At 37.3% G+C, this 13,755-nt stretch overlaps 1 protein-coding gene across 4 annotated transcripts; it reads left to right on the top strand.

The window, feature by feature from the left end:
- The first annotated feature begins 1,412 nt into the window (after window positions 1–1,412).
- Window positions 1,413–12,339, top strand: LOC116293519 (protein HGV2). Of its 4 annotated transcripts, none has more exons than XM_031700956.2 (16): window positions 1,413–1,540; window positions 1,635–1,733; window positions 2,158–2,238; window positions 3,134–3,171; window positions 3,631–3,747; window positions 4,482–4,643; window positions 4,873–4,962; window positions 6,440–6,654; window positions 7,191–7,255; window positions 7,486–7,559; window positions 8,009–8,099; window positions 8,791–9,025; window positions 9,402–9,464; window positions 10,173–10,238; window positions 11,056–11,164; window positions 11,981–12,339. In XM_031700956.2, the coding sequence occupies exons 1-16, from the start codon at window positions 1,494–1,496 to the stop codon at window positions 11,998–12,000; spliced, it is 1,572 nt and encodes a 523-aa protein (XP_031556816.2). In that variant the 5' UTR covers window positions 1,413–1,493; the 3' UTR covers window positions 12,001–12,339. The 4 variants fall into 4 exon arrangements, with proteins under 4 accessions (XP_031556816.2, XP_031556815.2, XP_031556818.2 ...); XM_031700955.2 differs by having other exon boundaries at window positions 11,056–11,118; XM_031700958.2 differs by lacking the exon at window positions 4,873–4,962 and having other exon boundaries at window positions 11,056–11,118.
- Window positions 12,340–13,755: the final 1,416 nt, after the last annotated feature.

Genomic DNA, 13,755 nt, shown 5'->3' on the forward strand with positions numbered 1-13,755 from the left:
CTTGACATCCTTAATATAATAATCTACCTTGCGCAAAAAACAACTTAATTTTTTTGTCGTTTGTCCTTTTGGTATAAAAAAATTAATATGTCGATGTACAGATAATTATATGTAATGTTGTGCATGCCACGCAGGAGTCTGGAAGGGGGGGGGGGGGGGTCGGGTCCCGAATTATGCGCTATTTTTCCCCGAAATCCCGCGACCGACGACATTTTGCCATCGACGACCACATTCAACATATTCAAAAGCATTAAAATTTTTATTTATTTATTAATGTTTTCACGTTTTCCCGGGACATTAAATTCGGCAATTCCCGAGAGTCACGGCCGATGGCAACATCCCGAATCACGTAAAAAAATATTCTATCCGTGTCCCAGTTCCCGCAAATACCCTTCCAGACCCTGTCCACGGTTCAAGATTCGTGGGTGTTTAGTGGAATCTTTTTCTTTGCAGAGTATATTGCCAAAGTGAGTGAACAAAATCAACAACTACTGCAGAAACAAAGCCTTCAGAAATATATATTTTTTCTTTTGTTTAAGAATGAAAATATGTCGATTTACAGAGCTGAAACTTCTGGGAATCGTCTGATAAAAGTCTTTGAATCTCATTATCTGCTCTACCCTGCGAGCAGAGTCTCCGTATACCTCCTCTACGGGAGTTCTGAAAAAAAGAAAGAGAACTGAGAGATTGAAAAATATTCCAATACAGGATGGATAAAGGAGGATCAGTTGTATTTTTTTCAAAAGCACACAGAAGAAACGGGGTGGGGGGGAGGATGCAGGGAGATTTCAGAATTTTAATTTTGGGCGGAACTATCTACTAGGAAAGGCACCTTTTCCTCGCATGACATCAATAATGAATGGTCTTAAACGACAAATTGAGCTGTTAATCCACACGATTTTTTCTTTACATAAATTTTATTTATCATACGCCCCAATCTCGTACCCAGAGCCCTTATTTCTTACTGCGCATGCTCGACGAAATAATTGGGCTCTGGAAAATTCCAATATTTCCTGTGCTGTAATTGGTTCTCGAAAACAAAGGAAGATACCGGAAGTAAGAATTACAGTACTAGGGAAAATAAACAAGATGGCGTCTCGAATTAAGTACACCAAAAAAGCCTGTAGGGCCGGATTTTTCAAAGTTTTGCCGGTTTTGTAATGGAAATTGTATTGATGTCCATCCAATAGATATTTTCGGAGATAATTAAACTGAAAACCATCTTCAAAACCTAATTTTCCAAGCGCAAATTCACATGCTCGTTGAACATCGTCCGCCACTTTGAATTTACCTAGTCTGTCATAATGCGCATGTGCGAGAAACCCAGAATCTGGGTCTTCCGGTTTAGAGTTTTCCAGAGCCCAATTATTGTTGCCACGAGTGGGCTTCCTATGTGACATGCGCATGGGTAGGCAGTGACGTCATAGCGCGGGAAAATAAGGGGCGCGAAAATGCTTTGAAGTTCATTTGAAGACGACTCGAACAGGATCAACATGGCTGCGGTGACAGAAAATACTGCTGCTTCAAGCTCCACTTTCGAGTACTTAAACCCCTTTAATTTTCACAAAATTTCATTCATAGCTAATTTAATGTCTTAACTTTAATTTAGATGACTTTTTCTGCTCGTCTTTTAGCGAAGATGTCAAAAAATTGATGGGTAAAGGAAAGGTTCATTTGGTTTGTAACGAGACTTTGGAGGCTGTCAAATGCTTCGAAGAAGCGACGAAAAAATTGTAAGTACTACTTGTTCTGATTATTCAAACCTTATTTATGCTATATTAAGGTTCAAAATTTTTATATACGCACAGGTTTTAGAAGAGTTTTGGAGAAGTTTTGTAGATTTTAATTAAAAACGTTCTAAACTCGCTCGCATGCGGTCGAACAATGTCTAACTTTTTCGTACTGTTAACTTATAAAGTACAAATTTGCTTCATTTAACTTGTTTTCAGGTCTCGTAAGCTATGGTTTGATAATTTATATCCTTTTAAATTGCTTTAAAACGTTTTTAGCAAAAAAATGACTAATAGGAACACAGATGTCCTTCATGAGTGACAAAGTCATTTCCAAAAGTCGCAAAGCTTTGATCTTTAACTTTATTTACTTATTTCTGACTGTGTGTTACGAAGTAATGAACGATTTTTCATTTTATTTTGACAGAGATGAGAAATATGGAGCATCAGCTGATGAATGTGGAGAAGCATATTTCTATTATGGAAAGTCACTGTTGGAGGTGGCCAGGCAAGTAGCCTCACCCCTCTCCCACATTATTAACTTTGTACCTCGATTCTAATCCTAACATAATTAATTTTTCCCACCCCTCCGCAACATTATTAACTTTATAAGAAGTTGTCCCCACCCATCCCCCCACATTATTAACTTTGTACCTCATTTCTAATCCCAACATAATTAAGTTTTCCCACCCCTCCCTAACGTTATTAACTTTATAAGAAGCTGTCCCCACCCCTCCCCAACATTATTAACTTTGTAAGAACTTGTCCTCACCCCTCCCCCCACATTATTAGATTTATACCTCACGTCTAATCCCAACATAATTAAGTTTTCCCACTCCTCCCCAACATTAACTTTATAAGAACTTGTCCCCACCCCTCCCCCCACATTATTAGATTTATACCTCACGTCTAATCCCAACATAATTAAGTTTTCCCACTCCTCCCCAACATTATTAACTTTATAAGAACTTGTCCCCACCCCTCCCCCCACATTATTAGATTTATACCTCACGTCTAATCCTAATGTAATTAAGTTTTCCCACCCCTCCCCAACATTATTAACTTTATAAGAAATTGTACCCACCCCTCCCCCCACATTATTAACTTTGTCTCTCACCTTAATAGAAGTAAGGTGTGCCTACCCCCATATTATGAACTTTATAAAAGAGAGTACTTACAAGGGACATTATAATTCAAGACAGAGAAACAAAAAGCAGGCTTTTGCATCATTCCCTTTTCTTCCCCAGAAGAGGAACGGTTCGTCAATCAAAACAATGAGACTGTTTTAGTTTTTTGAAACATCCTTTATCGACCAATGCCTCTCTAGAGAATTTACCATTCCAGCCAATTAAAGATGTTAAAACAAAGTTTTTAGAAGAGAATGCCTTGTGTACTTTTTTCAGGATGGAAGGTGGTGTGATAGGAAATGCATTACAAGGAGGTAAACATTTATGTATGGTGTACAGTCTTACTTTCCTAAGAATTTGACTTCTCCCAGTTGGACATCCACCTAAAAGATACTACTACTCCCTTTTCCTAACACTGATCATTTCTATACAATTGCATGCTCACTATCTTGGTTGACATGATAATGGAAAGAGATACCATATCTTTTATTAAGTCAACCAATGGTGGGTTGTGACATTACCTGTGTAATGAAATGGGGTACCTGTGGGCGTTAAGCGGTTAAGTGGCCAACGGTTACTCGTTCAGTTTTACTGTCCGCAGCCTTGTTTGTTTTCCTTTTTTTTTATTAATTTGAGTCGAATAAAGCATGATTCCACTATGGAACTTGCCTGTTTACTTTACAATACAATAAACTGGAACCCAAAAATTTTCTCAGATGTCAAGCAAGATTATTCATGCTGATAATAAAAATGCTGTTTTAATGTATTCCTAGCAATCGATACTGTTCAAGAAAATGGTGATGGAGAGGAGAGTACAGACAAGAAGGATGAAAAAGACAAAGATGATAAGAATACTGATGCCGAAAAAAAGAAAGACGAAGGTTTGATTGGTAGGTCTTCTTCTGTTATCATAAATGAATGATTGTATTGATACCACAGGATAAAACTGAAAGAAAAATACATGAATGTTGAACACCATAAAGGAAAAAGATAATTGAAAGCTTTACGCCAACAAATTACTAGTGGTCTAAAATGTCTTTACTTATTACTATTACTTTACTATTAAGGCTGCGTCTACACCGGACAAATTTTCAAGCGGCCAAACAGTTGTACGTTTAAGGGTTCAGTTCACATGGTATAAAGCAATCTTGCTCAATTAGTATCTCTAATAAACACATGATTCAGTACTCATTGGGATTAAAAAAACTTGTGATAGTTCAAACATTATTAAATTTAAGTACGATGCTTTGAATTCCCGTTAAGGACTTTAATAGTATCTAATGCATTTACCACTCCTGGATGGACGGCTTAATGCCTAACAGGCTTTGCGACCCAATTCATAAGGCAGCTGGTAGGTCGAATTAGAATTTAGAAGTTGATTTTTGCGGAGGCAGGAAAAACTGTAGAACATGGAGTAAAAACCCTTGAAGCCAAGAGAGAACCAACAAACAACTCTATTCACATATGACACTGAGACCGGGGGAGCTTGAACCTGGGTCGCATTGGTGAGAGGCGGTGCATTAGCAACGCACGCCAACCATGCTTCCCTAAGTTGATCAAAAAGAGATTTTTACCATTTGATAATAGATTGAATGGGTAGATGCATGTTTAATTTCGTTATCAGTTGGACCGGATATCGATGAAATAGATGAAGAAGAAAAAGAAAAAATAGGCCAGGAAGTAACGGATGCCATGACTGAAGATGCATTCAAAGAAGCAGTACAAGAAGACACTAAAAAAATGGAAGGAAAACCTTTGGAGAAAAAGGAGAACCAAACTCCTGAAGGTTAGGTGTTTAAACCTCCCAAAAAAAAAAAAACGGAAACAAAGAAATTAGAAATGAAAAGAAAAAAAGAGAAAAAGATTTAGATTGAAAAAATATTTTTATTTTTTATTTCTTAAACCCCTAAATATTGTTTGGCTTTACTTGACATCATTGCCCATCTCATGCAGAATGTTTACCAGATCTGCCGAATCTCCAGTTTTCCATACTTAGTATTTTTTCTGGTTAACAGCACAAGGTGGACAGTCTTTGACTACCACACAAGAGGACACCAATGAAACCAATAAAAATTCTTCAGAGAAAAAGGAGAAAGCTCCGGAAGGTTAGGGAGTTTTTAACCAAAACAAAACAGAAGAAAAGTAAAAAGATGAAAGGAAAAAAAAAAGACAAAAGAATGAGACTGAAAAAATATTTTTATTTCTCAAAAAAATAAATATTTCTCAGGGTTCGTGCAGGTCCTTATAAACTCCTTGAAAAGTGCTGGAATTTAAAATGCATTTTCAAGGGCACTTGAAACTCCTTGAAAATAGAAAAAAAGTAGAAATGTCCTTGAATACTCCTTGAAAAAAATTGTCCATGAAAAAATGTCAGTGAAACTTTCAAGATATGTAAACCGTGAGTGGTTGTCATTGGTTAAAATTAGAGATTTTCACTACGTCTCGGGATAAGCGTCTTTTTCTATTGTTAAGTTTCCAGAACTTAGTGGCTCAATGTGGCGTGGATATCACGTGACAAATTCGCACATCTCGATTGGTATTGGCATTTTCTTCATATTTTTTTAATACCAAAATGAAACCCTCTTAGAGTTACTCCTTGAAAAATGTCATTTTGGTCCTTGAATACTCCTTGAAAACTCCTTGAATAATTTCTTGGGAACCTAGCACGAACCCTGATTGCTGGGTTTTACTTGACGTCATTTCCTTTCTTGTGCAGAAAATATGTTCATCAGCTGAATCACAAGTTTTCATTACCATGCTTTCTATTTGACAGCATATTATAAATAATAAGATAATTAGACTTTTATAAAGTTGATTGAAACCCAGCAATTATGATAAATATTGATAAAATAATCTATTATGCATGTTGATAACATTTTGTATAATTATAGTTCTTTAGTTTGTCTTTAATGGTGTAATACTGTTTAATGCATGTGCTTTAACGAGCAAGTTGCAAGTCCTAATGACTGAAAAACCTTATGGTGCAGAACTGCTATGCATGTGCAATAAGCCATAAAGCGAGATGACGTTTTACCCCAACTCTATACCATAATAGTTTTTAAAATTCTTTCATATTGAATTTTTTTGATTCCTTAGAGAATACAGGAACAATAGTCATAATTAAAGAACAAAAGCAATGTGAAAAGGATTATGGTCTAGAGACAGGGGTAAAACGTCATCTCGCTTCAGGCTTATTGAGCAATACTTATTTCACTCCACACAGCCTTGCTTATCATGATAACTGTAGTTTATATTAAAAGACCAAGTATTTTGCCACTAACTGGCAAGAAGTGTAACTTAATGGAAAGTGCTCTTAATCAGCACAGCAATGAAAACAGTGGTGAAATTATGTTACGTACTTACAACCCTATCTGTTCTTTCTTTCTTTTGATTTTTCTTTCATTTCTTTAATATTTTCTTTTCATTTCTTTTTCTTTGTGTCCATGCATCGTGCGCAGAACCCTACTGTAAAACCCTCATGTGAAGTAGGCATTCCTAATACAGATTGACTATTATGTGTATCTTTGCATTCTTTATTTCATGATGTTAGATGTGCTTACAATATTGTTTTGTTGAATGCAGAAACTAATGAAGCAGAAAAAACAATGGCAAAGAAAGATGAGAAAGATGAGGCCGAACCAAAAGAACAAGAAGTAACATCAGAAGACAAGAAAGAAGAAGCACAAGAAGCTGCTGCTGACGAGGATGAGGATGGAGATGAAGGGGCAGAGGAAGAAGAACCCATGGAGGGAGGAGAAGAAGAAGGCGAGAATGTTGAAGCAGAACAAACGGAAGAGGTAGAGTTTTGACAAAATCTTACAGCACAACACGCAAAAGTGTAACCACATTTAATGTATTTGAAAACTTCTATTTTTCATATGACCTGTATCTGCCCAGGCTCGCGCTATTAAAAAACCTTCAGGAAAATGGGCAAGCAGGGCTGTGAGAATCGGTACGGCCCTGCTAGAATCCGCACACTTTCTCTTTTTTTAGCTTTTATTTACTATTTCTTTCTCTTTTTTTTTTTGTGAGGGTCATAAGATAAAATGCTTATTGACTGAGTTAGGTCAGGCTGTAGAGGAAAATATTTGGCTCTTGGTCATTGGTACGGACCTCGCTGCGCTCAGTCCGTACGACATCACCTCAAGCCAAATTTTTTTTTTACGGCCCTCCCACTCAATAAGTACATAGCATGGGCTTTTTCCTGCCAAAGGAGCGTTTGCACTCCTCATTTGGTAAAACGAGCCAACTTTGCATCAAAATGCATTGGTTTAACAAAGAGAACCTGTGTATTGGAATGTTTGAAAATGTTTTGGCAATAATGTCTTTTCAGGAGGAACCAACTAACATGGAGCTGGCTTGGCAAATGCTTGAATTTGCGAGATTGATATTCCAAAAGTATGTACATAGAGTTTTGATACACATATTCCCTGCCTTTAAATTTTTTATAAAAATTCTTTTTGACTGACAGTTGGTCTATTTCATAGTTCTAATGTAGGACTGCGAGCACCCAAAAAAGTGGTGGATTAGATTGAAAAATGTATTAAATTAGCAGGCCACTTCCCAAGCCCCTACCCTTCTCTGGTCTCTACAAATAATATGCAAACTTTACATTGGTCTGATTACAGGAAAGAGAGCAAGGAAGGAAAGCTGATGCTTGCACAGTGTCACCTTAAACTTGGAGAAATTCAAATGGAACAAGGTTTGTTTGTTTCAGCAACTGAAAGAGAGGTGTCAATGTAGCACTAACAGTGATAAAAAAATGTGCCAGTCTACTGAAGCATGAGACTTTCATCCAACCTCGTGGCTTAAGAAATAAATGCCTTTTCTGAGGATAGATTGAAATTTTATAAGGTTTTGGGGCATCTGGTGCCAGAAGCCGTCCGTCCGTCAGTCAGACAGTCAGTCAGTCAGTCACCTTTATGTTAGATGGAATTACGATAAAATCCTTTTACTCTCGGGAATTGAGTTCTTTCTCATGCTGCTGCACTCAGCTGCATGATTTGCATGATCAGCAAAACCTCTATAAATGTCACTATAGTCTACTGTATGCATGGTAAAATGAAGTTGGTAGACACCCTTAAATCAAGGGAGAGACCCAGCAATGGACCTACTAAACATTAAGGTTTTTTGTTTGTTGTTTACCCACAGAGCAATTCTTAAATGCAGTAGAAGATTTTCTCAAGTGTTTGGACCTCCAAAAAGAACATCTGGAACCAGACAACAGATTATTAGCAGAAACGTATCCTTTGAAAAAATAGGAATTTCCAAGGGGTGGGGAGGATCTGAGGAGGGTATATTGTGTAGTACCAGAAAATATCCATACCTCCCCCATGGAGGGGGATTAGTATTTCCAAGTGGTGGGAAGGGTATATTGTGAAAATATTCCAGAAAATATCCATACACCAATGCTTTACATTCTGGGCTTAAAATAATGGCTGAACATCAGACAACGGACAATGTCCGGCCATAACTGGGACTTCTCGGGTCAAATCTTTGCCTTGCTGGTCATTTTGACCAGTAACGTTGAGCCAGAAATGAATGACTAAGCTAAAACTAATTTGGCCTCTGATCATGATCGGAAACTAATAGGTCGTTATTTTAAGCCATGACATTGCAAGGTTTTGTCGCCATCATCTTCAAAAGCACTGGCCGAGTGCTGCTGCTAATGCCCCACCTCTCACCAATGCGGCCCAAGTTTAAGTCCTGCTGGGTTCGGTGTCGTATGTGAGTAGAGTTGTTTGTTGGTTCTCTCCTGTGTTTCGAGGGTTTTCCTTCCTCCTTGAAAATCAACTCCTAAATTCTAATTCGATCTTTGGGCTTTCACCTAGTTTGGAGCCTAGCTCTGTTGTGATTGTCTCACGCTGTGATACAGCAGCGAAAGCTTTGTAGATTTTAGATTTTAAAAAAATTTTTCTTTAACCCTTCTTTAGAGCATATAATATTGGCTTAGGGTTCTCGTTCCAGTCCATGCATGAGAAATCTAAAGAATATTACAATCATGCCCTGGAGACTATTGATCTTAGGATCAAGAATCTACAGAAAAACATTGAGGAAGCTGAATCCAAGAGTAAAGGCAAAGAAAAGGCGACAGAAGATAACCCATTGGTTGCAAACAGAAAGGAATTGCAGGAGTTACAGGAATTATACCCTGAAATCAAAGCCAAGGTACTTTGGACATTACTGCTGAACTAAATTATAAAACAACTGTTATAAATCTCGCATTCTGATTAGTTGGGAGCGTGTGTTTTATGAGAACACAAAGCATTTTATAAAAGAAATAAAAACTTGCTTGCTGTGCTGTGTGGAGTTATAAAGCACTTGGGGATTGGCAGAACACTCAGGAAGTGTCGAGAAGCACTCCACTACCGCTATCCACCGGCTTCTTCTAACACTTCTCTTGTGTTCTGCCAACCCCAGCATGCTTTATAACTGCACACAGCACACATGCACATTTTCTATTTCTTCAATGTCATTTTTGGTTGGGCCCATCAACTCAGTGATATATGAATTAATGATAAGTAATTATTATTATGATTGACAGGTTGATGATGCTAGTGAAATGATGAAACAGGAAAGCAAGAAAGCTGATGTCAGTTCATTAATGGTAAGTACAGTAAAATCATCATCATTAAAAACTCAAAGCTGTCATCAAAACATAATGTTTTCTCATATTTAACGATTTAATAATATACAGTAGTGAATGGCCCTACATTTGGTAACGAATGGATCTATGTTACAGGGCCCAGTTGTTGAAACCCCAATTAGTGCTAATCCTGGGTTAACTCTCAATAAGACCTATAGAGTTAATCCTGGATTAGCGCTAATCCAGCTTTGAACAACTGGGCCCAGGGCTTTAAAGTAATGGCTGGACATCTGACATTGTCCGCCCAGAATTGGAACAAATCTTGGCCTTGCACATCATTTTGATCTGTAACGTTAAGCCAGAAAGGATGTATGACCAATTGAAAACTAATTTGGCCCGTCATCATGATCGATGATTTACTGGCTGTTATCTTAAGCCCTGCATTTTGTAGCAAAAGTCCTTAAAATACAGTAGCAAATAAACCAGATACCATTTAGTGTGGAACTATATTAAGTGGCTACTCTTGGGAAATAAATATTATTGCGGATGCTAAATAAAGGTTGGCTATTTATATTGAGAGTATAAGATTGGTGCAACAACCTTCTTTGCGACTTTAACAACTGGTTGCTAGTCATGGTTTTGCTATTGTGGGTGTGCTTGAAATGTAGTTTTAACCTTACATAAAGGTTTTATTAACAGAATTATTCACTCAACTTATTTTTATTTAAGGGTAATGGGGCTTCAACTACTATTGGATTTGGAGATAGTTCTAACAAAGCAGCACCAGTTTCCATGGTGAGTTGCTATGGTGATAATAGCACGTGATTCTTTCACCTTACAGTATTTATCCTAGCAGTGCTGGATACAAAAAGTGGTCTATCTTTCACAGTACTTTTCTTGGGGATCCGGTTAATTTCGACTCTCAAAAAAAACCTATAACCTTGACCAACACCAGGAAAGCTCAGTTCAGTCCCGGCTGGTCCAACATTCAGGGTCTTAAAATATCTGAGGAGAAAGTGCTGAAATTACATCTACCAATAAGTTAGACTTTCAAGTGGCTTGGATGGCCACTTTACTAGTAAATGGAGTCCTGTCTTTCCACACTTATTTACCACGAATGGATATTTGAGGGACAGGGATCTGAGCAGTGACCACCCACAGTGTCTGCACATCATACTAAACACCCCTTGAATGATCGTAAGCACAACAAATCACACATAGAGCAGTTTTCGTATGACCATGAAAAGTTCGCGGCACAAACATGGTCGTGACACAGCAAGGCATATGTCAGCCCAATCACATTGCACGAGAATTTACTCTCCATCCAATCAAATACCTGGAACACAGCATGAACATGGCGCAGACACGGTCACACCCAGGTCACGGCAATGCCAGACCAATCACATTGCTCCAATTAAAATTCTAGAAAGCATCACAGTCATGGCACGTCATGTTACGACAATGAGCTTTTCACAGTCATACGGAAACTGATCTAATAATCATAATCATTGATAGAACTCTCCAGTCACTTTGTACAAAACAGACCTACATAAAAGGTTAAAAACATTTCTCATCTCAACTAATACTACTGCATGTTGTTTTATTATGGAAGATTGCAACAAAGAAGGCACCGGTAGCAGCGACAGACATCTCCCATCTGGTGCACCGTAATAAGGTGGGTGGACAGTCAGTTGCTGCTGGGTCACAATTAGTGGCCAGTGGTAAGTTTCTGTTGCAACCAGGGTTGCTATGATTACCACTAATATTCCAATATATATTTTTGAAATATTATTTTCTGGATAGTTTTCCAATGAAATTCAGAATGTCCGACCAACGAACTCAAATTCATAAGATGTTTTAGTAGTTTTTTTTCCCCTTAATGTAGCTTTAGAATGCATTGATTCTAAGACAGAAATTTACAGTTTTGAGCAATCTGTTCCATGCTGTATATTGAAGGGAAAAAAAACACATTTTGACTGATGTAGTAGCAGTAACTAGGGAGATAGGACATTGAATGCGGGATCAGTGTATTCCAAATAATAATTGTTTGTGTTGTTGAAGTTGTGTATATTTTACTGTTGGTATTAATTGTGAGCATTTTGACACTGATAAAATAAAATAAAAATAAATAATAAATGGGATTTAACAGTGGCATTTCTACAGATTAGCTATTCATCCACTGTAATTCCAATTGGAATTTAGGAGTTGATTTTTGCAGAGGGAAGAAAGCTGGGAAACCCGGAAAACCCTCAAAGCACAGGAGAGAACCAACAAACAACTCAACTCACATACAACACCGAGCTCAGCGGGACTCGAACCTGGGTTGCATTGGTGAGATGCGAGCACTCACCGCTATGCCACCCATGCTTCCCATGATACGAGTCTAACCCTTGATAAATGAATTTGTAATCAAAGAACATTGTGGAATTTTACAAATTGGCAAAAGGTATATTCCTTATATTATGGCTTTATATAGAGTATTAATAGAGTTTTGATTTTATTGTATTCATGTTAATAAGTGTTTGGTTTTTTTGTAGAGGAAACCAGAAGAGGCTAGTGACGATGACACAGCTGCAAAAAAACCATGCCAAGATACTGACACTCCGAAAGCCAATGACAAGCCAGCTGAAACTACCAATGGCAATACAGAAACGACCATGCAAGTAACACCAGCGGAAAGCTAAAGCAATACTCACCTAATACTGTATATAAAATATCTATGATGAACAGGGATTGTACGTTTGCCTCCATGATAACAATTTTTGTACCAGATTATTATTTCATAGGTTGACATGTAAAACCGTTATCCATACTTGTTGGTAACCATTCTAGTTAGAGTTAACTTGGACAATTAATTTAAGAGAAATGAATAAAATATATAACAGTTTGTTGAAAATTGCCAAAGTATAACTAACATTGTAAAGTGGTGTAACCTTTTATGACTATCGCTGGCTTTCACTTGATTGACTCTTGTGGAAGACAGCAGCTATTATTCGATATCATTTTGCAACATTAGGAGAGTTAGTGATGTAAATCTTTCATAATTATTGCTTGGGTGTCCACTTGATTACATCATTTACTGACTTATGTGGAAGACGGCAGCTATTATTCGATATTATTTTGCAACATTAGGAGAGTTAGTGATGTAAATCTTTCATAACTATTGCTTGGGTGTCCACTTGATTGCATCATTTACTGACTTTTGCGGAAGACGGCAGCTATTATTCGATATTATTTTGCAACATGATTAGGAGAGTTAGTGATGTAAATCTTTCATAACTATCGCTGGGTGTCACTTGATTGCATCATTTACTGACTCGTAGAAGAGGGCAGCATTTACTCCTTTTTTTGCATCATGGTTAGGAGAGTTATTGGTATAAACATTCATATCTCTATTGCTGGGTTTCTAGATGCATTTGCTGACTTATGTGGAATGTTCATCAGCTGAATCACATGTTCTCAATAGAATTCTTTTTGGCCGACAGCACATGGTGGTTAGTGTTTGATTATCAACGAACAGATAATGACTGTTATGGAATTTTTTAACTTGCAATCTTAATTTTAAACTCTAAAATGTCTAATTTTTGTTTTGGACTTTTGTTGCTGCAATCAATATAAGAAGTAGAATGGATTTCTTCATTGTTTGTTGATATACATTACAGCAATCTAAAGTTAATTCTAAGTGTTTCCAAAACTTTGCTAAAGGTCATTTCCAAATTTATCAGTTTCATTCAAGCCCAAAAAAATGTATGCTAAACCTACTAAAAATTTCATAAATTTATGAGTAATATTTATTGAAAAAATTGCCAATATTAATTTCCAAGGGATGCCAATATTTGAATACAGCGTTAAACAAATTGCTTTAAATTTTTTGTTTGCACATGACATTATCACTGCCATGTTGGAGGTATGAGGTTGAGGTACAAAAATATTTCTCATTAACCTCTTGTTAATAATACCACCGACATGGCTGCCTTTTTAGTTGGGGTGTAATGTTTTCCCATTTCAGACCATGTCATTCCCTAGAGTATCATTTCCGTGTTTAATTGTTGCACTTGAGAAGATATGAATACTAAACATGTTCAAGAGGGCCTATAGAGGCTATGCACCATCACGTGATGGGAGGCAGGAATGATTGAATCTACTCTAATCTGATTTACATGAGAAGGAATTCAGTTTCCCAAGGGAGAAAGACTTGCTGTGCATCCTGTCATGGCTGCCATCACATGATGGTACAAAGCCTCTATATGCAAGTTCAGTCAAGAATCAAACCAGTGACTCCAACCTTGAACTACACCGATGGAGAAACAGT

This window comes from Actinia tenebrosa, unplaced genomic scaffold (assembly GCF_029948245.1).
Source record: "Actinia tenebrosa isolate PJP-AT-01 unplaced genomic scaffold, QUT_ActTen_1.0 PGA_scaffold15__27_contigs__length_11533743, whole genome shotgun sequence".
In the NCBI taxonomy this organism is placed as follows: domain Eukaryota; kingdom Metazoa; phylum Cnidaria; class Anthozoa; order Actiniaria; family Actiniidae; genus Actinia; species Actinia tenebrosa.

Excerpts from the sequence above, each read along its gene's own strand:
- LOC116293519 (XM_031700955.2), top strand. The coding sequence starts at position 1,494 with ATGGCTGCGGTGACAGAAAATACTGCTGCTTCAAGCTCCACTTTCGA. Across the intron at positions 1,541-1,634 it reads GCTTCAAGCTCCACTTTCGA|CGAAGATGTCAAAAAATTGA; the intron begins GTACTTAAACCC and ends CTCGTCTTTTAG. Across the intron at positions 7,256-7,485 it reads GCGAGATTGATATTCCAAAA|GAAAGAGAGCAAGGAAGGAA; the intron begins GTATGTACATAG and ends GTCTGATTACAG.